This window comes from Scomber scombrus, chromosome 10 (assembly GCF_963691925.1).
Source record: "Scomber scombrus chromosome 10, fScoSco1.1, whole genome shotgun sequence".
Taxonomy (NCBI): domain Eukaryota; kingdom Metazoa; phylum Chordata; class Actinopteri; order Scombriformes; family Scombridae; genus Scomber; species Scomber scombrus.
The window spans coordinates 24,509,065-24,533,623 of record NC_084979.1 but is presented as its reverse complement, the minus strand read 5'-3'; the positions used below and the strand labels follow the sequence as shown (position 1 = coordinate 24,533,623).

The 24,559-nt window shown below is 44.5% G+C and overlaps 1 protein-coding gene across 1 annotated transcript; it reads left to right on the top strand.

The window, feature by feature from the left end:
• The first annotated feature begins 256 nt into the window (after nucleotides 1-256).
• Nucleotides 257-24,559, top strand: iqsec2b (IQ motif and Sec7 domain ArfGEF 2b). The gene is made up of 14 exons (XM_062426671.1): nucleotides 257-717; nucleotides 17,178-17,472; nucleotides 17,669-17,986; nucleotides 18,355-19,409; nucleotides 19,532-19,693; nucleotides 20,096-20,218; nucleotides 20,347-20,513; nucleotides 20,964-21,103; nucleotides 21,254-21,379; nucleotides 21,597-21,696; nucleotides 21,792-21,953; nucleotides 22,142-22,315; nucleotides 22,547-22,596; nucleotides 22,946-24,559. The coding sequence occupies exons 1-14, from the start codon at nucleotides 257-259 to the stop codon at nucleotides 24,122-24,124; spliced, it is 4,512 nt and encodes a 1,503-aa protein (XP_062282655.1). The 3' UTR covers nucleotides 24,125-24,559.

Sequence of the window (24,559 nt, the reverse complement as noted above, 5' to 3'; positions counted from 1 at the left end):
ATGCTATAATGCTCATTTCTGCCCTCAGATTTGGGGATATGTAGTCATTCTGAATTTCTCAACCTTTTAATCTCTGTGACTTCCTGTTTCTGAACATCTGAAGCCCATAGTCAATCTTCCCCGGAGCCTTCGTCGGTCCCTCCCTCCCCCCCACTCATCAGGGCTGGTGGGGGGGGTGGATCTCGGCCCCCACGGGGTCGAAACCGTGGCGGTGGCTGGTGGTGGCGGTTTTACCCCTCGAGGCAGGGCTCCCACCATGGAGACCAGCCCAGAGAGCCCCAACCGGGCAGTGGAGTACCTCCTGGAGCTCAACAACATCATTGAGAGCCAGGCCAAGCTCCTGGAGACCCAGCGTCGGCGCATCGAGGAGCTGGAGGGCCAGCTGGACCGGGTCAGCCAAGAGAACCAGGACCTGAGGCAGGAACGCAACCCAAGGACGCCTGTCTCGGACACCCCCGAGCAGAACCACAACCACAGCCAGCCTCTGTCCCTCCCTGTACATCACGGCAGTGGTGGTGGCGGCAGCAGCGGGAACGGTAGCCCCTCCACAGGTCAGGCGACAGCTGGAGCACCCACAACTCCAGCACCCAGCAGGGAGAGGAGGACCCACACCAGGCTGACCCGAGGTCTCTCCTGCAGCTCCTCTACCGCCGATCGAGACCGGCTTGAACGCACTGACAGCACAGACACCAACGCCAGCTCCACTATTCGCAGAAAGTAAGTTCTCCTCTAACACAGGAGCTTCCCCAGGGGTCCACCAGTGAATGACGAGTGTGGCTTCATGTAGGTGGTCTTGTCCAAGCTGCTGTTTTAATAAGTTTGACCCTCAAATAAGTAGAGAGATGACCACAGGCTGCGTAAAATCTAACGTGTGACAAAATCTTAATACGCTAAGCTCAAATAATGACAGGCGCTATGGAGCTGCAGCCTTTCTCGTCATCAGAGATAATCCTCACAGTAATGGGACTAAACCTCAGAAGGGATATTTTAATACTCCACCGTGAGGAAACACGCTGAGTGCTGGGGGATTATGGGTAGAGTGATAAGTGCTCAAGGTGTCCATTTTATCATGCTGTGTGTGATTTTTGCCTGCGGAGGGCTTGATTTGTGCAATAATCACAGTCTATTATGTGAGGTGCGTAGGAGTTGTATAGTAGTATGCTGATGAAAACTCTAGTCCAAGCAGGAGGGTGATGGGTGCTTTTTTTTTTAGTGAGCTGAACTTTCTGGACTAGTGAAGCCCTTCTGCATAAAAAAAGTGTGTGTTTCTTTTTTCTTCTTCCGCTTCACTCTTGAACTGTAGTCTGGTTGGTCTTTAAGAGAGAGGTCACCTCCCTCCCTCCCTTCCCTTCTCCAAATTCAAAGCTGACCTGTAGCTAGAGTGCTGCAAACACAGCTTTGGCAAACAGCAAGTGCATCTGTCCTTGCTTTTACTGAACCACGCATACAAACACACAAACACACACACACACACACACACACACACACACACACACACACAAACAGATAGAGACAGCTTTTGTTCTGGAAGCATTAAGCTTTGTGAGTAGGCAGCAAATCATGTGAAGAAGTACACAGAAAAATATATCATTGCGGTCTTAGTGACAGTGCCCATCGGTCCTGATGCATAATATAATAACATTTCTCAACACAAAATCATCCTAGCAATTATTACTGGATTTTCACTCGCTTGCTTTAAGCACTGTGTTGTCTTAAGATCCCAATCCCCTTATCAGCGATTGATTCAGACTTGACCAAATCCCTTATCGATTATCTGTTCCTTTGCTGTCTGCCTCTCTGGCCCTCTCCCTTCATCCCTGAGGGGGACTTAGTCATTAGACAGAAGCACATATTAGTTATTTATGTGGGTGCTTAAACGCAGTGATGAATTGCAAATGTAGATCTTGCTGATTCTCCCTTGTTAATTCCCTGTTGCTGACTTTGGATCGAGGCTCAGACAAGCGTATCATATGAAGTGTCACATTTAATAAAGAGTCACCCACACAGAGGAGCCATATTGTCCCTGTCTGGCTGTGACTCAGCCGAACCCAGAACTGGCCTATTAGCTTAGGTCAGTGACAAAACTCTCCTCTCTAATAATGGATTAGAGAAGTACATCATCAATACCTGTGACACTTTAAATATGGCTCAAATCAGAAACAGAGCAGGACAGGGTGAGGGGGAAAAAAAGATAACAAGGGGGACGAAAGTAACTGAAAGACCTTACTCAGCATGCCTCAGTCTAAAAGAGAAAAGGTGGAACACACACACTGGTTTGCCATCTGTCAACAGGGTGTGTAAGAGAGGGAGGGAGGGAGGAGAGGAGAGTCTCGGCCAGAGAAGGGAAGGCTGAGAGACCTGCCTTTGTTTTTCGTCCAATTAGTTTTTGTTCCTCCAGCAGGAGTCCTCATATCTGTCCTGTTCTCTTTCTGCCTCAAGATTTTGATTCGTAACAGGAAAACTGAATAAACTGTCCCCATTTTCTTTTTAGCCATGTGTGCAGCAACTCCATCAAAACAAAGTCGTCCCTCTCCTCTCCTTTCTCCCAGCGGCCTGCAGTAAACAGATGTCCCAAATGCTACCCCATTTCATTCCTCTCCTCCTGTTAATGGCAGTGTGAACAATGCGAGTCTGAGGCCTTGGGGTGAAATGATATTTGACGTCAGGTCCCTCTGCCAAGAAGCAGCAGGGTTTAGGGCATTGCCACAGCTCGCTGTGAGTGCAGCAGATGTTTTTCTTTTTCGTTGTTGTTGTTATTTTGGGAGAGGTCACGCAAGTGCTTTTTGATGGGAGCCCTATGCATGTGTGTGTGTGGAAAAAGTGAACCTTTATATAATGTATATGTACAAAATTATGTGAAAGAGGGAGGGAGGCACACACAGTGCAGGAGAGATTAATTAGTGTGACCAGAGTATAATTACCACTGGCCCACGGGTGATAATTACTGCTGTGCATATATGTGTGTCAGAGAGGAAAGTGTGTGGATGTGTATCTGTGTGTGTGTGTGTGTATGTGTGTATGTGCGCGTGCTCTGCAGGATATAACCTGGGATGACCATTATTAGACAGCTATTATGACCCCGTAATCCGCCATAGAGGCTGTCATGTCACGATGATGTGACAGTTCTCTCTGCATGGGTGAGAGATTGTATCCTTCATTATGTGCTGCATATATGCAGCTGTGCTTGTACAGCTCACAGGATGAGAGGCAGGGGCAGCTAGAGGTCTTGGCGACAGCCCCAGTGGTGCTGATACTCAGAACAGAATTATTATATAACAGCAAAAAAAAAAAAGGACCAGAGAAATTTATTTTCCCTTCTTCACTTCACTTTCACTGTCACGGTGGGAGTGTTCAGACGCTCAAAAGAGCCCTGTGAAGGTGCTTCTCTCTTTGCTCATCTCTCTATTCCGTCATCCCTCCATCCATCGCCCTCTCCACACAGATAGAGCGTTGTGGACAGGTACTTGTCGCTTTCTGAAATTGACATTAATTCCGTTTGGGGAATATAGAGAACAGTAATGGGCTTTTGTTTCAGAAGGAGCTTAATTTGCTAATTTCCTGTGGCTCTACTACACATAACCCCATCTCCTTTACAATCTCTCTCTCTCTCTCTCTCTCTCTCTCTCTCTCTCTCTCTCTCTCTCTCTCTCTCTCTCCTTCCCTCCCTCTCCCTCTCCCTCTCACATACCCACGTACACACACTCACTCTCTCCCCCTCGCTGTTTCTGGTTCCCACTGCTGCAGATATGACTCAGAGAAGCTGCAGAAATTACTTTTGTGCTATTCTCTTTCTCTTCCCCTCTTTCTTCACCCGCTCTTTTTTCCTGCTGTTAAATGAAGTACAGTTATTTTGATTTGATTGTTCTTTCTATACACTCATACAGAGCTTACAATTGGTGGCAATTTAGGCATTTTGACCAGCATTTCACATCATAAAGTAGCTAAGATAGCGCAGATAACACTTGGACAAATGAACTGGCCCCAAGCAAATGCGTGGGTACGCTCCGCTGAGCCTGTACTGACCTGCTCCAAAGAGATGGTGTAATGAGAAGTAACCTATTCTCTCTGGACTCATCAAGAGTTTCTAGAAGAAATACAGTGAAGCCACAGCTGCCGTTCTCTCAATAAGTCACTCTCCGTCATATTTTCTATTTCAGGATATGTAGCGTGTTAACAGTGTTTAATTTTGTCCATAATTAAAATATTGCAACGGTGCTAATGATTACAGTGATGCAGTTTAGCTTGACGTAAATTTAAATGATGGATGTGTGTGTGTGGGAGGTAACTGTATGTGGGTGATGTTTTTGCCTTCTACTCACCATTTCTGAATGCAGTGAGTGTTCATGGCATCATACAGTACAATGATACATGAACATCATACTCGTTCTCATTTACAAGTGGTCACGATACACTCAGGATTCATTAAGCATCTGAATTTCATTCTCAGAGTAGACCAACCAATGACCTTACCTCTCTCTGTAGATGGTCCTATTCAGCTCAATGACTCTCAGGATTTTTTTATTCATTTTTTTGCTTGATGCACAAACTGTAGTTTCTTTATTAAGATGCATATTACATGTAAAGGCAGATGGATCATATCACCTCAGCAAACAGACAAATGATGTGCTATGCTATAGAATAAAACCTCTTAAGTGATGTATGGATATACCCTTAGACACATGATGTTGTGTCCGTTTTCATTTTCCATACCTACCTGTCCACAGTTACTTTTTCATTCACAGTCTGTCTGTATATACCATCAGACCTGACTCTGTATAAGTAATGAGGAGACAATTCAATAGCTGCAATGTAAAGTTTTTCACAGGAAGTGAAATGTCCTTGGACTGGCAATTGCTGTGAAAGATACAGTTGCTGTGGAAACTGTAAATCTGTCCTCACGGCAGTTACAGTATTGCATTTCCATCCATCCGCCTTCCCTCCATCCCCCCCCTCCACCTCTAGCTCCCCTCACCTACCCAGGGGTGGTAGGGGAAGGCAGGCAGCTACATATCATGACACAACTTCCTCCCCAACTTGCCCCCCGGTCAGTTCTGAGCAGCCTTTTTTTCTTTGTTTTATAAAAGGCAGCTGCGAGCAGATAACAGTTGTGTCCGAACAACAGCCATGGTAAATTAGAGCAAAGATTAGCGGTCTCACTTTGTTATTAGAGAGGACGGCAGTACACTAATCCAGCTGTCCATTCATCAGTGGGTTGAACTTCACTGTGGATGTAATCATGACCTCCCCCTGGCGTAGTATGTGGAGTTTTACACATCGTAACACCGGCCTCCATAAGTCAGCATTTGATAAATGCAGGTGCACTTCCATATAGTCTTCTCCATGTTGGTTCTGTGACTTTATTCATTGTCTTTCCCGTTCAGATGCAGATAAATGGCACTTTTGAGGCGGGATGTTTGTCAAACACTCATGCACACGTTCTGTGGAGCAGAATAGGGAGACTGGTTACCGTGGGAACGCTATGAGCTCTTCTGTGAAGAACTCTGTGGGCGAGAGACACAGAATAGAGAGATGGAGAGAAGTGAAGAGAAGAGAGGGTAGGAGTGGGAGCAGGAGCAGGGTGAAAGACAGAAGCAGGATTGAATGACGGCTTGATGGGGATGGAGGAGACGTGTTGAAGACGGATGAGTGCTGCAACGTTTATTTCATCACCGGTTACAGGTTCATGCTCATTGAAAAGTTTGGATGTCTCCGGCCGGCAACCACAGACGATTTGTCACGCTTTATGGCCGAGATCTGTTTCAGACTTTAAAGAAGGTCCCCTAGGTGATCTGCAGGGATATCATTTTCTTGAATTACTCCTGCTGCGACTCCCACGTCACAATTAAATGAAGGCTAATTGTGAAACCCATCTAAGATCAAGCACACGCGCCTATATACAAGCACACTCACACTCATATGCATACACACTCACAGGGTACAGCAGGTGCCTGGTGTGCGTAGTTGAGTCGTAACTGTAACTGTGCCCCTCCTTGTCAGTGCTTTCGCCTGGCACTCAACACTAAACGCCCACACAGGCAGTCCACACTGTTGCCAAGCAGCAGGAGACTCAAGCTCACAGTGAAAAAAGCAGGTGGGGGGGTGTTTGGTTGTGGAAGAGCTGCTGGAGGAAGGGGAGGGTTTGGTGTGTATAAAAACACTTAACTTTAGGCTACAACGCAGCGTGTGTGGTTATCAAACGTCTCTGTTTGTCAGCAGGAGTCAGGCGGGTCACATGCTGGAGGTGGGATGACGCAGTGCGCTCCCACACTCTTATTTCATAGACAATGGCCGAAAAGAAACGGTGAAAGCACAATTTGAAGTCACTCGTTCTAAATCTGAAATGGGCGGACAGATTATACCCCTCTGGAAAAGCCATGTGGATGTAAATGGAAGCATTCTTGAACCATTAGGATGCCGGGTGGTCTCACTTTACGAAATAGGTGTGTGTGTGTGTGTGTGTGTGTGTGTGTGTGTGTGTGTGTGTGTGTGTGTGTGTGTGTGTGTGTGTGTGTGTGTGTGTGTGTGTGTGTGTGTGTGTGTGTGTGTGTGTGTGTGTGCCAAAACAGTGCAGGTGAAAAAGTATTTCTTTGATTGCAGCACGTGAGCCTCCCGGCCCATCTATACATAGACTCACCTACTCACTGGCACCCCCATGGCACTGCACAGGTTAGAGGAAACACTCACTCCAGCAACCACACGTCCTGTTTCCATTTTGTGGTCCTCCTTCCTTCTCCATCACTCTTCCCTCCATTCCTCCTCACTTGATTATTTTCACCCTTGCCCTCCTCCGTATTCAACCTCTCCCACTCTCATGGAGCTCTCTCTCTCCTCCCACTCTTCTTCCTGCCTCCAGCTTCTGTTATCTCTGTGCTTTAAATACACGCCACCTCACATATTCTCTCAATGTACCACTTTTTCTTGTAGCCATGACTTCCAGCGCCCTCTCTTTGCTTCACTAATGTTTTCTTATCTGTGGGGTGTTGATTCATATCATGATCTCTTTATTATTCCATTGTTCTGTGTGCGTGCTAATGACAAAGAGATATATACATACTACGAGTGTGTGTGTGTGTGGGTAGTATGTGTGTTTTGTTCTTCTATGAAGGAATAGAAGAAGGAGGGGGACAATTAAGGCATTTTACAGCTTCTGTGTGTGTGTGTATGTTTTTCTATGGCACACTGGGATTCAGGCATAACTGCTCATGAAGCATAACTCAGATCCTAGATTAGTCTGTCAACACTTGCCACACTGGGGATACTCTAACAGGAGGCATTAGTTACTGCTGCTGAAATACAAATCTTGGCATTGCAAGACCTCGCAGTGTGTACAAGCACAGCTCAGGCTTACATAACCGCACCTCTGCCTCTCCTCATATCTCCATCCAAAGCTGAATAGGTCAGCGGGTTTATTTCAGAATATTTCTCTGTGTTAGAGAGACCTAATAAACACAAATTAAGTAGATACAGAATATTGTCGGCATATTCAGCAACACAGAATCTGCGCTTGTAAATGCAGCCGGAAGCGTGTCTTATTGAGGCGCTGACTCGTAAACTCTGTGTAATCTTTAAAAATAGGACTGAACAAGGAGCTCTTGTTCCACATGCTGCTGTTAAAATAGCCGCTGACAACTTATTCTCATTTAATTGGAACTTTTTATCATCTGCACTAAGCAAACGAGCACACCGCCTACATGATTATATCCTTAAACGCTCTCATTTTTACCAGTCTCATTCGCCTCTGGTTAGAAAACCCTAAACTCTTGCTAACAGCCCCGTTCAATCTGCTAGACTTCTCGACATTGCCCCTGCCAGCATGCAGGAAGCAGTGAAATCTGTCGAACATGAGTTGTACTTGTAGGCCTACTCATGATCAGAGGGATTAAAGGATAAGGCTGCCGATATTTAATTCTTTGTTACTGTCAACAAATCCCATGAAAAGACCAAAATCAACAAAGCCTTAGTCTCCTCTCACTACTTTCCAACTTCTCCACCATGTCTGTGGCACTCAGCTTCAAACCCAGCCATTCCTACTCAAGGTGTAAATCTTTATGTCATTTTCTATCTTTTTTTTTTTCAAAAGAATTTTTATCAAAGGCTACTCATTTTAGTATATTTTTGGGACTATTTTCAGGCACAGATATGGTGCTAGAGAGTATTTATGAGAGGTTGGTGTATGTGGGATTAACTCAAAATAAACTAAATGTTCTTATGTGGCAGTGGCAATGATGAAATGCATCACCTTGGTGTGACGCAGTGATACATTTTTGGAATATGGAGGTCTATGGTACAGAAGGAAAACGCTTTAGCTGCACAGACACTAGGATTCATTTTAAGTGGCAACTACGAGATGATTCATCAATTTGTCATTTGATAGAAAACAAATCACTTACACAATAACTACTTTGACCATTTTAATAATTGTTTAAGTCATATTTTAAGCAAAAACGCCCAGAATTTGCTGGTTTTTGCTTCTCAGATGTGATGATTTAATGCTTTTCTTTGCATTGATGCATAATAGTAAACTGAATATCTCTTGGGCATGTGAAGATGTTACTTTTTTCTCTAGGAAATTATGACAATCATTTTTTTACTATTTCCTGTCATTTTATAGACAAAATTATCAAGAAAATAACTATCACATTCAACGATAGTGAAAACACTGGTTAGTTGCAGCCCTAGATAAATTAATTGAGGGTTTTGGTGTTTTTATTAGAAGAATTTTATGTATTTTTATTGCCAGTATGTTTTCTTTGATGCAACCATCTTTTTTGTTGTGATGAAGAATAATCTATTTGGTTGGTGTGTCTTAGAACTGCAAAAGTGTTGCAGTATCTCGCTGTCTTTGCTGCATTGCATCTCCGTCCTTGTGCCTCTCTGAGTGTGTTTCCATGTTAAAATGACAGGGACTGCGTGTCCTTGATAGCAGCTGGCCACAGTGAGAAACCAGCCATTTACATGCTAATCTCAACCACTGCTCACTCTTCAGCAGCTCACTCACAATCTATGAAACATCTCTAATTCCTGCCAGAGTAGAGGGGTAGCGGAGAGGCTTTTGTGTCATATGTGCACTTTTCCGTGCATTACAGAGAGTGGTTTCACATTTTTATACAGGATGATCCATTGTAGACCAGTTCAGGGCTTTATATAATCCATCAGAGTGGTTATGGAGTTCCCCAAACAAAACTTTGTCATTTAACAGCTCTGGCTATGAGATTTTGTACTTTTCAGTCTCTTTCTTAGATTGACCTCAGGCTCTGTATACTCTCCTTATGTGCTCTTTTTTTGAATTCTTTGACACACCTGTAATATATGCCAAGAGCTGAGTTGCGTTCAATAATACCTTTGCTGTTTATTATGGCTCGTCTCAAGAAGATGTCACCTTGCTTTTGTCAGACTCTGTAGAAATTGTCACACATCCTTTTAAATGTGTCATTCTTTGTACTATCATTGCCACACTATGATTTGCCACTATCAATGTGCAGCTTCAAATCAGTGCGCTCTCTCTCTCTGTCTCTTTCTGTCACTCTGTGCTTTAGCGCTGACTGTTTGTGTGTCTGTTTCTCTGCTTTCTCCATGCCTCTGTGTGTGTCGTCCGTCTCTGGTCCTTCCTGTCAGTGTCCGGCCGTCGTCTATCTCAGGGCAGCCCGTCTCGGCTCCCACCACCCCCACGGCATCGGGCAGCACTGCCTATGCCACTCTGTTCCCCACCAGTCTGACTGTTCACAGCTTCGTCAGTCTCCATCAGTACTGCTGCCCCTCTACTGACCAAAACTTACAGCAGGAGGACAGGTAAGGGGCCACCACGGGGGCCTGAATTACAGTGAGTACATAAAAAGATTAAAATGAAAAATCATCAACCTCATAAGATGCCTTGCAACAACCCAAACGCCTGTCAGCGGCCTCCACATTACACCAGCTCCCCTTGTCCATCTGTCTCCATCACTTTCTTTATATGTCATTTGTGTGTGCCTTCTCTCTTGTTTTACCTCCTGCACCCCCCCCCCCCCCCCCCCCCACTCCTCCTAAACCTATCTAAGAGTCTGTGCTTCAGTCTCCCACCGCTCCCAGGTGTGACTAATACCTGGAGATAGGCCTTTCTATCAGCTGGAAAAACACACACATTCCCCACAGAGAGTGAGAGGGAGCAGTCATCTTCAATAAGCAATGGGGCCAAGGTGGGCTGAGTCACAAGTGAACCTGGTGAATTTTCACCTTTTTTCTCCTTTCCTTCCTTCATTTATCCTCCAACTGATGATGCTCTCAGCCACATCAGTGCATGATGCTCCAACACTGCCATCTAATGGTATTAGAAGGCGGTGGCGTGCACATACCCAGTGTAAAGTAAACACCTTTTTTAATAACGATGCCTGTTATGTCCCTGTTTTAACTAAAAATGCAGCCTGCTCTAGCTTTCTTCTACCTTCCATCTATTCTCATTCACTGCTTTTTTGTGTGCGCGCGTGTCTCATGCTCTTTTTCACTCTGCCTTTCCGCTGTCTTGTCTGTCTGCCTCTGTCTTTTGACTCGTCCCGTGTTGCTTTCCAAGAGAGGAAGGTGAGGATGAGGGTGCCCATCAGTTCTGTTGCTCTGCCTCAGGCTGCAGTAGCCCCTCGTCTCGCTGAGCTGAGCAGAGCTGAGGTGTGACTGACCGCACAACGACTCACTCGCCCATTTACCTGTGAAAAGACTATCACAGTTTATGCTGCCAGAAAACGAAGACCTCACTGTGTACCAAAAAGACAGTCTTGCTGCATGTTAGCAGGATAAAAAAATAAAAAAAATAGAAATGCATGCTTGTAGTGTCTGTGAAAGTTAGTGTAATGTAGAGCCACTGATTTATTTATGTATCATGGTTTGTGCACTAATTTACATTTTAAGGAATCTCAATGTTGTCTTCTCTTTGTCTTCTTTGCTATTTATTTCTTTACTCGCAGCCATATCAGACTGTCAGAATGCATTAGCATCGTCTGCTCATTACTGTCACACTCATGCTTTTCTTGGATCCACTAGTTGAGTCATGTCAGTTCGGATGTGCTCAGTAGTCACTATTTGTTATCTGTGCAAATCACTATACAGTCCTGTCATGAACCATTATGCAATGTCACAGAGGGTAGCCTTTTATATGATATGAAGACATTAATTGTATGCAATTTGTCAAACATTTTGATTTGATAGTTCCAACACATCTGGTATTTCCTGTCTCGTCTTATCATCATGTTTATTCAAGATAATTACAAGATAAATTTTGTTGATTTAATGTTGAACAAAATAAAGATCTGTAGTTCCTGAAGGCACGTCATCTCTTTCTTTTAAAATGTCTGAAGGTTAAATATTTGTCGCTTTAATTGCTCTGTGTTGTTTCAGTTATGCTGGAATGTCGCTCGTACACACCCAACTCACTCATCTCCACCTCAAGCACAATGTACTCGTCCTCACGCAAAAATTAATTATAGAAGTTCTATTTCCAGTGATATATTGATTGTGTGGTGCGTGTAATCCTTGAATGCTGATGAGAAATGCTTTCTCTGCAGAACACACTGTACTATTATTATTGGGTGAAAATCCGTCCCCACTGGAGTCAAGTTTGGAAGAAAATCAATGTTGTTCTTAGCCAAGAGTTGTATCATTTCTAAACTTGAGCATGTTATCTTTCATTTACAGGAAAATCGTGAAAATATTTGTAGTGATTGTTTCTCAGGACATTTATACACTAGCTATACGAACTAACCTCAAAGAGCATAATTTACTTCCATCTTGATTCCATAATACTTATATGTTAAAGAAATTTGGTATTTGACAATATTTTCGTGCAGTATAGATTTCATTTTTTCCAAAAAAGGTGACAACTTCCATCCTTGTCCATTTCATCTACCTACTTATGTCTAATTTTCCTTTAAAAAGCTGCTATATGGTCGCTTTCAGCTGTCTCAACAAACTATCCATGTGTTCTTTCTTTCACCTGCATTTATGTAAAGCATATAGACATCAAGTTAGAACACTTACGTGTCCCGAAACATAAAAGCAAAACCAGAAAATGACATACGTTTCCTGTATTTCTCCTCCCCCTTTTTTTTTCAATAAATGATTGTACTTCTACCGCACTGTACATCTGTCTCTGTCTGTTCTGATTAGTTGTGTTGTCATGAAATGTTTTTGTTTGGTTTGATGTTGTGTAATGAAAGTGACTGCAAGTGTCAGTGATCTTGTGGAGGGAGGGTGGAGGGCGAAATCTTGGCAGGGTGAGTGAAGTTCGTGGCTGTCAAGACTGTCAAGAATGTAGCCTGTACAGCTTTGCAGGGCGAGCGAGAGCCAGCGTCAAAGTGTGTGTGTGTGTGTGTGAAAGAGAGAGAGAGAGAGAGAGAGGGTGTGTTTGTTTTTACGCTGCTCCAGTTAGTGTGGGACTTTTCTCTGACAGTAGCAGCATGGTAAGAACTCAGTCTTTTTTCACTTTCCTTTTACTTGTAAAAGTGTCACAAAAGAGCATTTGGTTTGACACCAGAAAGAGAAGCTATTTGTTACACCATTGAGTTTGCAGGGTGGACCTACACAGCAGTGATGTAGCACTAATAACATGGTTTGTACAGCTCAGTACCATCTCAGAACAGTAATTGACAGTTTAATACAAAAGAAATAGTGTTTGTTGAGTGCTGATAATTAACGAGGTGCTTTTTCTCTACTGCGCTAAACTAAAATAATACATTATATGGTGGATTAAGTGAAATTTGAATGGGAAGGAGATAAATTAGCTCCTGACAGCTACCTGTTTGACTGTTTGACAGAGTGTACATAGTGGATAGATGACAGATCACATACCATTCAAAGGCAGTCTGGATAATGTGTGAGTCTGTCATGGCTGTCAGTCTTGAAGAAATGCATCTACATTACAGTGTACAGCTGTAGAACAAATAACTTAATCGCTTCATGAAAAATTACCTTAAATCTTAACTAAATTAGTTACGTTTCCAAACGCTGCTACAAAGGTGTTAGTTTGAATGCCAGTTAGAGGGATTTATCAGCCAGCTCTTTGATTTATTCTCCGCAGAGGCCAAATAAACTGGGCTCGACCTGGAAGTGGATCTGTGAAAAAACATCAACAATGATGGTTTACATATTTTACCCACCCGCCTGTGTATATAAGATTTATCTCTTCGTTCTTTCTTGCTACAGAGATTATTTGATAAGTTTGTGCTTACAAAACAATGCCAATTTCCAGCTGCATCACTTTGTAACCTTGCAGACATTACATTTGTACAAGGGTGTTCTCTCTTACATTAATTCACCACCTGGATTTATAATGAAGCGTCATCCTCTGCTGACAAATCCGCACAGCCTGTTTGAGCTTTGAACTGGAAAGTCTGGGTCACAGAAAGAAGGGAACAGTGTGTGTGTGTGTGTGTTTGATGGGAAACTCACAGCTTGAGACGGTCAAGTGGCCGTGAGTGTTGGCGGTGGAGGAATGCTCCCATCTGACCCATGAATGATTTGATTGTTTCCTTTCAGTTTGGCCACTTGAAAGAATGGGAACACATGTGACAAAGAGATCACAGACTGTCCCGGTAGTAGATTTATTTTCATGATGGACAGAACATTTCTAACTGTGTTTTTCTATCTCTTTGGCTGCAGATTAAGCCCTGAAATTAATGGTATTTATTATCACATCACACATCATCGAAGTAATTAGCTGGGATCTTGCCGAGGGCCTTTCTGCTCCTTTTTTAAAAATCAGTCATTATCCGCATTTGAGTCACAGGAGCTATGAATAATGACAAATAAGCTTTGGAACAAATGGTGCAGAATTGACACAAAAAGTTGGAAATGAAGAGACTCGAAAGGAGATATGAGATAACTGCACTCCGTCAATGCTCAGGTGAAAATAACTCAACAGACCAATCGATGCAATTATTGGCATCTCCATGGCAGGCAGCAAAGAGGTTAATCTCCCTGCCTCCTGCTGTGGGTTCGATGGCACTGTCAGACCCACTTCCACTCTTTCATACACACACACACACACACACTGGCAGCCCATCAATATTATATGAGTGAAAGACAGTTTGCAGGGGGACTGAATGGAGTTGGCATTGTCCTTTACTGTGCACACCACCCTTTCACTTTTCAATACCTCTTCCCACTTCTTTTATTCCTTTAACACCATCAACGATCACTCTTCTGTCTATTAGACTCCAACCATCTGTTTGAAGTCCAATTAAATGGTTAGAGGTAGTGAAACTCCAGTCTGGTCTTTATGAGGGAGACTCTAGAGAGAATCTCTCTCTGGCACTGTAACAGGAATACAGGGTTTCTTACATAAGTAATGAGGTGCTGCTGATGCCAGCTGCGATATGGCCACACTCATGTTTTATACAACAAACTTTTTACTCATATATCATCCTCACCTTGTCTCTCACTGCAGGCAAAACCAAATGAAAGTCCTGCTTAATACATTCACACTTGGAGTTGGGCTGCAGGGCCTCGCGTGAGGGAACAAAAATCAATGTTGAAACTGAATTAATTTATTTTATTGCATATATTTTGCCAAACATGAAGAATGTTAATTGTAGTAGTTCTCAACTTGGAAATATTTCTCCCAAATCTCAAAAAGATAAATTCTAATATGTGATGTTTGCACAGGTCAAAACGCATTTACATAGAGTAGTGAAAATCACTGTGGATACTGACACATAATCCAAATAGTTGACCTCTGATTCAGCGGTAGCAGAGCCACTGCAGGAAATGTAATTTTTCTCTGGGCTGTATATTTTTATGAGACATGGACAGATGACAGGTGAAGTTTTAAGGAGGTGAAAATCAATCTGACGATCACTTATGAATATTCTGAGACACATTTATGAAGCCAGGCTGGTGGCTCCTTAATGTTGTGCTGCATGTATTTTAGGTTTATGTGACTCAGTCGAATGAAAATACCATCTGCTCCTGCTGATGTGCATGGCAGGAAGTTAGAGTGAGGCTGAGTCCCAGTCTGTGTCTACCTGTTGGCACTGTGCAGAGGCATTCATGTGACTACTTTCCATTCCTTAAAAGGAGCAGTTTTCAAGCAGCTCTGAAGAAGACAGAATTTTTCATACAGTTTACACAACACAATATGTAAATAGCTGCTAAAAGTATGATGATTTGACTTCAATTGTTTAATAAACTAACACATTTAGACAATGCTGTGTCATGCATGGTTCACCCTGCACAGAAATACTGTTCATTTAACTGTTTTCATAACAAAATAAATATTATTTAGACTGTCATTCACAACCTGTGTAGCATCTTCAACACCCACCTTAATGGTGATAACAGTCCATACATTGTCATGGCAACTACGCTTCTCATCCTAACAACTGCCTTACCGCCCACAAAGGTCCCACAGCAACCGTCACCAAGCAACCCCCTCCCTCTTCTCAGTTTCTCTATTTAAGGAGCAGAGGAGGAGGAATGATATGATGCTGCACAGAGAAAAAACAACAGCCTTTTCAAGAGAAGATTGAGTTATGCGCAACAACTTATTGGCTCGTAATTGATTTGCTCAGGAAAAAAATGGGAACAAAGCTCCTTAATTATGTGATTAGTCTATGCAAACAGTATAATTATAAATATATGGATTTGCTGTTAAATGTTTACAACTGAGCTCACAGCTGTGGTGATAAGGGTTTTCCTGTAGATGTCAGAGTTGTCTCTTTTTTTGCATGACTCTTATGTTATGCAACATAATGGAGTTGTCCTCATTGTTGTTAAACTCAACAATAATTTAACCAGGTCATGTTTGGCTTGAAGGCACAGGATGTCCTGCTGAAATGCTCGCATTGTACAACATTTTCCCCCTCTGTCCACTCCAAAGATTTTGTGCTTTGGTATTACTTTCAGGATCAAACTGCAGCAAATTAAAATGCCTACATGTTGTTTCCTTGTTCCCTGAGAAGCCTTTTCCTTTCATGGCTTGTTTTTTACCAACTAATGACTTACACAGGAAGTCTCTGCAATCCAGTGGAACAGTGACAAATCAAGGAGGGAGGAAGAAGGACATTAGCTGACCCTCTCAGAGCAAACAATTCAGCAAGGCACTTTTTTTTTCTTTTTGTCATCTTGTGTGATATAGAGACTGAACTGTGCAAAATGGTTGAAACCACACAAGCCATGCTTTGCCAACAGCATTTGCCTATTTCATATGCGGTCTCCCACACATCCCTCACCCTGGCTCTGTGCTCTCTGCTTTGTTATGGGACCGGGCACAGCTGACAGAAGGGGGTGTGGCTAAGGCAAGAAGGAAATGTAGGCAGAAGCATGTGACTGTGATTGTTCTCACAAACACAGGCTGACTAATTGACTCGGGGTGGATTTTGGCTGAGCAAAAGTACATAACAGGACACTGGAGGATTTCTGGACTTACTTGAATCCTGATAAGTTTTGTGATTATTGCTATGCTAACTGAAAATATGATTTGACTCCAGCTAAACTTTATTGGTGATTTGGTTGCAAATCTTAGCAGTTTGTTATCATTTCTGTGTAATAGACTGAGTGAGAGTGAATGTAGGAGGAGATGCTAATTCCACGTGATTACTCTCGCAGTAGCTAGTGTTCCTCAGGCTACTGGTGTCTGTTTTACACCTGCTGCTAGAATAACCTAGTCTTTCCTGTCAGTAAGGTGTTGCTGGTATGTAGCAGTGGAGGAGTGTGTTTTAGTGGTTGGTGATTCTTCAAAATGTACCAGAGCTGTGTTTGTCAGACAGGGAGACGATGAGAAAAAGACAAAGTCCAGAAGACAGTACAAGAAAGTGAGAGGCAAAAAACTCATTAACTCATCCTCTGGACTCAATAAAGGGAGGAGATAGTGGGCAGAGACCTTCATGTCTATTGGATCATCGACTCATAATGTAGACAAGGAATGTTGTCAGAAGCTTTGACAATGCTTTGAAACAAGAGGAATTTCTGACTGCATTACATTGGCTGGTGATATAACTTCACCATGAGTTTCTCTAAGAGATGGTTAGTTTCCCACCGCTCTAAGCTTTACATGTAAGTCCATAAATATAAACTATACTAATCTTACATCATCAATAACACTGAGCTTCATTCAGTGTCTAATTTGCATTTAACTCACTTCAAACGTTTGTTATAATCTTCTGTCAAGCCACTTATGACTCAGTCTGATTGCTCCTGCTCCTTTTCTTCTGTAGTGTGGAAGGGGAATCCCAGTGTCCAGAAGCGGGCACCCACAAAGACAGCTCTTTCAGCCAGGCGCCCTACCTGCGTGGCACAGAGCGCTACAGTGACACCAGCAGCAGTGCTCCCTCTGGCTCCAGGGGCCCTTCATGCGTGGCTACCCCCAATTCAGCCAGCTTGGCTTGGGCACTGCGAACACGCCACCAACCTGCCAGTCTGGCCCTCCGTAAGCAAGAGGAAGAGGAGAATAAGAGATGCAAGGCCCTCTCGGACAGCTATGAACTCTCAACAGATCTGCAGGATAAGAAGGTATCAATGTCAAGGACGCTGTTTGTCAGGGGATTTATGTTGCTAACGCTGGTGTTATCTGTTTCCAAGAAACAAGCAAAAATATGTTAATGATGGATTCCTTTCACAGGATCTTGGGTACAAGATGTCCAGACAGTTAATACATAATTCATAACAAAAAATCTATTTATTTTTCTTTCCTCCCACCATTTGCCAGGTGGAGATGCTTGAGAGGAAGTATGGTGGCTCCTTTGTAAGTCGCAGAGCAGCGAGGACTATTCAAACGGCCTTCAGACAGTATCGCATGAATAAGAACTTTGAGCGCCTCAGAAGCTCGGCTTCAGAGAGTCGCATGACACGACGCATCATCCTGTCTAATATGAGACTGCAGTATTCCTTTGATGAGCGACAGCCTCAGCAGCAGGCCCAGACACAGACGAACTTCACCCACAGTGTGGCCATAGGGCCTCCTCATTCCCCAGACACAGACCGCCAAGGAGACTACACCCACCTAGAGGACTCCTTCTCCAAACAGGTAACATTGTTGTGGGTTTTCTCTGCCTGTTTGGCCCCAAGTCAGGTCTTTAAAGAGAAAGAAAGAAATGGACACAGAATAAAAAGAAAGAGGAGGAGGAATAAACATAAAAGCAAAACCAAACTAAATTGGATTAATCAACTTACTGAATACTGAAAGACTGAAACACATATAGACATATAAAATTGCCAGCATTAGACCCTCAGAGCAGTTCAGATGCTGTTGACACACATTTTTTATCATTTATTTTAAATGTGTAACAAGTGGACTATGATGAGTTTTACTTTCTGACATGTGGGATGCTGAAGTAAAGGGTGGTGCTCTTGAGCTGTCGTATTAATGCCTACCCCACTTTTCCTTCTCTCTAGGTCAAGTCCTTAGCTGACTCCATAGACGATGCCCTTACCTGCCGCGCGGGTCGCGATGACTCCCAGGAGGGCAGCAGGGAGGGAGGAGGGATAAGCGAAGACTTTGGGGAATGTGTGTGGAGCAGCAGCAGCAACCCCTCCTCTCAAAGAGGTTTGGGAGAAAGAGCCAGGGGAGCTGGAGGAGGACTCAGCATGCATGGCGACAGTACGGCAACCTCATACAGTGACGTGACACTTTACATGGATGATGGCATGCCATCCTCTCCTCTGTCCCTGGACCGGGCACCCAGCAGCACAGATACAGAGTATTGGGGACCCGGTGGTGGTGTTGGAGTGCGCGAGGACAGCAGGGACACTGAGGGAGGGGGCAGCAGTAACAGTCGGCGCAGCACCCCATGTACTGAGTGCAGGGACTATCGTCTAAGAGGCGCACATCTGCCTCTCCTCACTATTGAGCCGCCAAGTGATAGCTCAGTGGATATGAGTGATCGTTCAGACCGGGGCTCTCTAACAAGACAGCTGGTCTATGAGCAGGAGCCTGGGGTAGGGGCTGGCTCCCCTCAGGGAACCCTCAAACATTCCCCCAACACAGGCACCCGCACCTCCTCCACGGCAGCTGCTCAGGGTCAGATCCGGGCCCCTGGCAGACCCATACCCACACACATCCCTCACCAAGTGGCGGCACACCACCACCATCACCACCACCCGATCCACCACCATCAGTACCCTGACACACCTTCATCTTCTTCATCCCCCCAGCAGCCTCCCACCACGCCTCTGTCCTCTTCCTCCTCTACAGCTCTGCCCTCCGGTGGTCTGGAGCAGCCGTGCTGCTCAGACGGAGACAACGACTCACTCAACTCAACCACCAACTCCAATGAAACAGTCAACTGCAGCTCCGGCTCCTCATCTCAGGACAGCCTACGGGAGCCTCTGCCTCCTCTGGGCAAGCAGACCTACCAGAGAGAAAGCCGCCATAGCTGGGATTCTCCGCCTTTCAACAGTGATGTGGTGCAGAGACGCCAGTACCGCATAGGTCTCAACCTCTTCAACAAGTAAGATGCTTGTCACACTAACAGGCACAAGTACCTAAAGCAGCCGTTTTGATGGTGATAATACAAACTGAACTGGTTAAGTTGTAGTGAGGAAGTTCATGTTCACTTTTCTTAAATTATAGGAAGCCAGAGAAAGGGATCCAGTACCTGATAGAGAGAGGCTTTGTGTCAGACACTCCAGTCGGGATTGCTCGTTTCATCCTGGAGAGGAAGGGTCTGAGCAGGCAGATGATTGGAGAATTTCTTGGAAACCGACAGAAACAATTCAACAAAGATGTCCTAGAGTGAGTATGGGAATAGAAAAAACGAAAGGGCTCATTAGAAAGATTTTTGCTTTTTTAATTAACATTCGATCTGAAAAGGTTAGACAAATGTGACAAGAAATCACAATTAATGTCCATTTATGTATCTTCAAAAGGAAAAAAGAATCAAGTTAGGCCACACACAGATCAGCTTATATGCAAATCACATTCAGCTCAAATATTTCCTACCAAGTCTAAATAGATTGGCGATGAGGCAAACCTGATCCCCTCCCTATTTGCACAAGCATGGTATATAATATGTGACAATATGCATGGATGGTTGACTGTCACTGAGTCTGTAGCATATTGAAAAGGGGAGGTTAAACTGTGATCTTTGCTGTGTGTGTGTGTGTGTGTGTGTGCGTGTGTGTGTGTGTGTTTCAGCTGTGTCGTGGATGAGATGGACTTCTCAGGTATGGACCTGGATGACGCTCTGAGGAAGTTCCAGGCTCAGATTAAAGTTCAAGGAGAAGCCCAAAAAGTGGAGAGGCTCATAGAGGCTTTCAGGTTCGTATGTGTTTGTATTTAGTCAATTTACTACAGAGAGATAGCAAAAACAATACACAGAATTTCAACAGCTTTGGAAACTAACAAAATAACAATGTTTGAACATGTTGTTTCTGTCTCTTGTGCAGTCAGAGATACTGTGTGTGTAATCCAACGCTGGTTCGGCAGTTTCAAAACCCCGACACCATCTTCATCTTGGCCTTTGCCATAATCCTCCTCAACACAGATATGTACAGTCCCAATGTCAAAGCCGAGAGGAAAATGAAACTAGAGGATTTCATCAAGAATCTGAGAGGTGCTGCTTGACAAAAACACACAATCATTTCATACATGACGTTATAAAACACATTTTACAGAGTATTAATAATGTAGTGCATTGTATTTATGGACACTACTTCAAAGCTACCTTTGATGTGCGTTACTCAAAGTATGTAATGGAGTTTTTAGGTTTTTTGGGGGGTTATAAGTGTACCAGAGAGGGATTGCCTGTAGAAATTGTAATATGCCATAACTGCAAAATGTGTTGAAATTTATAATTATAAATGCAAGTATGTGTTGATTAGCATGAAGGATTTTTAGTTGTGCTTTAATAAACTTTCTAATAAGGTTGGCTTCCTCTTGTGTGTGACAACTATTAAATCATTTGAATTTTTGCATCAGATACACTGTACAATGTGTGATTTGCATAATGCAGTTTGATAAACATCATTTCCTAAAACCCTCTCTTTCCTTGTCTCCACCCAAGGCGTAGACAATGGCCAGGATATACCCAGGGACCTGCTAGTTGGGATCTATCAACGGATACAGAAATGGGAGTTACGAACCAATGATGACCATGTGTCCCAAGTGCAGGCAGTGGAGAGGGTCATTGTGGGCAAGAAGCCTGTGAGTTTTCTGGGGCAAACTGTGAATTCTTGATTTTCTGATTTAGCATCCTCCATTTTGTAACTGAATGAGGCAGACACAAACATGGCTTTGTAATGTGTTTTCACAACTAGTTAAACGTGTATTCAACTCCTATATTTGTCTATATAGGTGCTGTCCCTTCCCCATCGTAGGCTGGTGTGTTGTTGCCAGCTCTATGAGGTGCCTGACCCCAACAGACCTCAGAGGACAGGAGTGCATCAACGAGAGGTCTTCCTCTTCAATGACCTTCTGGTGGTAAGACTCATATTCATCCATTTTTAAAGGGGAATTCCACTAATTTTAGTCAGTTTATAGTTTATGGGCAGTGCTACTATGTTAACAAAAATGTTTAAAGGCTTTTGTCTGATAAATTACCCCATGTAATGTCACTCAGTTGAACAGCTTGATACTTTGAACATGTACTTCATTTTAGGGGCCCTGTGAAAATATCTATATCTATGTTGTGCATTAGGTGACCAAAATCTTCCAGAAGAAGAAAACCTCAGTGACTTATAGTTTCAGACAATCTTTTCCTTTGGTTGAGATGCAAGTGCACCTTTTCCAGAACTCATGTAAGAAACCACTTCTCCTTTTGCACATTTCAGCTATTTTTAATTATCCTCAGTGATGATTAAGTGTATTCTTTCTCTCTGTCTTTATCTCTCAGACTACGCTCATGGTATCCGCTTGACCTCAGCAGTCCTGGGTGGGGAGAGGAAGGTTCTTATCGTCTTTATGGCACCCAGTCAGCAAGACCGCACCCGCTTTGTTAGCGACCTCAGGGAGAGTATTGCTGAAGTGCAAGAGATGGAGAAATATAGAGTTGAATGTAAGTGCCCCATCTACTGGCCATTACTGTGAACTGTAACTTTAATGGATATGATGATCTGTATCTACAATAGCTCTTTTTATGAAAAATGGATTGCTGGTTTAGTGTTGGTTGGTATCGATATATAGATCTTTTCTCAGTCTCCATCTCATTTTAAATTCCCCTGTGTCCTCTGTGTTTATTTACAGCGGAGTTGGAGAAACAGAAAGGTGTGATGCGGCCCAGCTTGCTCACTGGAGGTGTGAAGAGTGATGTTGTGAATGGCACCATGGGAAGGACAAGTTTTGATGACAACTGCTCAGTGGGTGAGGGTCTCAAACGCACTGCGCTCAGCTCATCTCTCAGGGACCTATCGGATACAGGTGAGACAACAGCTCCTTAGAGATTGGATCAATTCCATTTCCTTCCTGTCAGTTGGGTTGAATTGGGGAGCTCCTACAATGATTTTGTTCTCGCTTTCTATTGCCACATCCTGTTACTCTTTCTCACTGACGTTCAAACACAGCTTATGCAATCCTTTAAAAAAAAAAAAAAAGCATGTGAGCAAACATTTTCCACTCTTTTCTAACTGAACTCTTCCTGGTGGGGTGCAGGGAAACGTGGTCGCAGGAACAGTGTTGGTTCTCTGGACAGTACCATGGAAGTAAGTCTTAAAGACTAGTTGTAGACCTGCAACCTCTAACAGATCTGTATTTCCCCTTAGTGGTGTTTTATCTTCCCAGCACGCTCAGTGTGTGTACAGTGTGCGTGTAGATGGTGTGCGCATGTACATGCATGTCCGTGTGTCCACATGTACTTGTACTGCACTGACACTATTTGCATGGCCATGTGCGTTAATACTTGCCCAAGCATGTCCTTGACCTCCACATACATATAATATTATATGTATGTGTGTATAATATTTTTGTGTGTGATGATGTAAGTGGGAACTGGGGCTGTAGTGCAATTCTCCAATGACTTTTCTAAAGCATGATGATAATTTATCCTCCCAGGGCTCCATCATTAGCAGCCCACAGCCCCACCAGCGCTATCCAGTGCCAGGTGTGGTCCCTGGCTGCTACGGAACAGAAGACTTCCGGCCTCACCGCCCCATCCTGAGCCCCGGAACGGGGGTGGGGGGTGGGCCGGGGCAGCAACATACCACTGCTGGGACAGGAGTTGGGGGAGTCTCCAGCAGTGTAGAGAGAGCAGGAGCGGGGAGCGGTCCTGGGGGGAGCAGCAGCAACAACAGCGGCTCCTTCCTGGGTTCCCTATTCGGCAGCAAACGCGCCAAACCACCTGGGCCTCTTATTCCACCGGGGCCACCGTACCCCGCACCTGTCCCCCCACCGACTACGGGAGGGCCCCCTCCTCACTCCCCTTCATCTCTGTGCCAACTGGAGGGGGGACCCTCCAAGCTCCAGGCACTGCACGCACAGTACTGTCATGCAGCCACCGTGCAGCCCCCACCACCTTACTACCATCACCATCGTTACCACATCCAAAGTATACCTCCTTTGCAAGGTGTGCCCCCTCATACTATACAGAGAGGCCCACTACCCTGTCGTCCACCGCTTGGGCCCCCTCTCGCCCAGCACCCTCAGCTGGCCCATCTCTCCCAGCTCTCCCAGCATGGGCTTCCGGCTCGTTATGCCAACATGGTGGTGGGATGTCCCCCCCCCCTTTCTCCTCTCTCCCAACATTCCCAGAACCCACAGTTCGCCCTTTACCACGTGCAGCCCACACACTCTATCAGAGGGGGCGGCGGCCCTGGTACCAAACTCCCACTAACCTTATCTCACTCCCACCCGCACCCCCACGCACACTCCCAAACCCACCCCGGACACGTGCATACGCCCCACCCAGCCAGCCACTCTACCCATCAAACACACTTTATATTCGGCACTCTGCCCCACAATCTACCATCCGCATCCGTCAATGCGCATCACACAGCCTCCGCCGGCCCGTATCTGCCCCAGTACCCTCCTCTCTCTTCCATCCCCCCTCCCCCTCCACACTCCCCTTTACCCCCCCCTTTGTCCCCCCTTACCCCTCTTACACCTCTCTCCCCTCACCCCCCCCAGCACCCCGGGCAGCCTCAGCAGGGGCCGCAGGTGACGGGGGCTGGAGCGACAGGTACAGGGGGCAGCTCCAAATCCAAGCCTATCAACCGGATAAGTACCGTGGTGTGAGCAGGATGTGGGGCCACAGGGGTCACAGGTCAGATGATAGAGTGCAGGAGGTTGGCAGAGCTAGGTCTAGGACCAAGTCTGCCAGGACAGAAAGTAACAGCAGCAACGCTAGTGACAAGAGGAAACGCAGCTTACTCCGTCTCTGTTACTTTCACCTCCGCTTCCCACATATGTAGGTGGAGATAAAAAGCACAGCTGAGTTGAATGGCATGTGCACACATCCTTGAAGCCTGCAAACACAGAAACCCACACGTGCACAGTACATGAACAAACACTGCACACATCTCCACACGCAATCAAAAAAGTCTATAGCCATATAATTTAAGATTATACTAAATCTATATCTAGATATATTGCCTCAGTTTTAATTATTTCAAGTCTAGTTATAAGTCTGTATGAGACTATTTATATGTACAGTACCAAGATGTGATAATG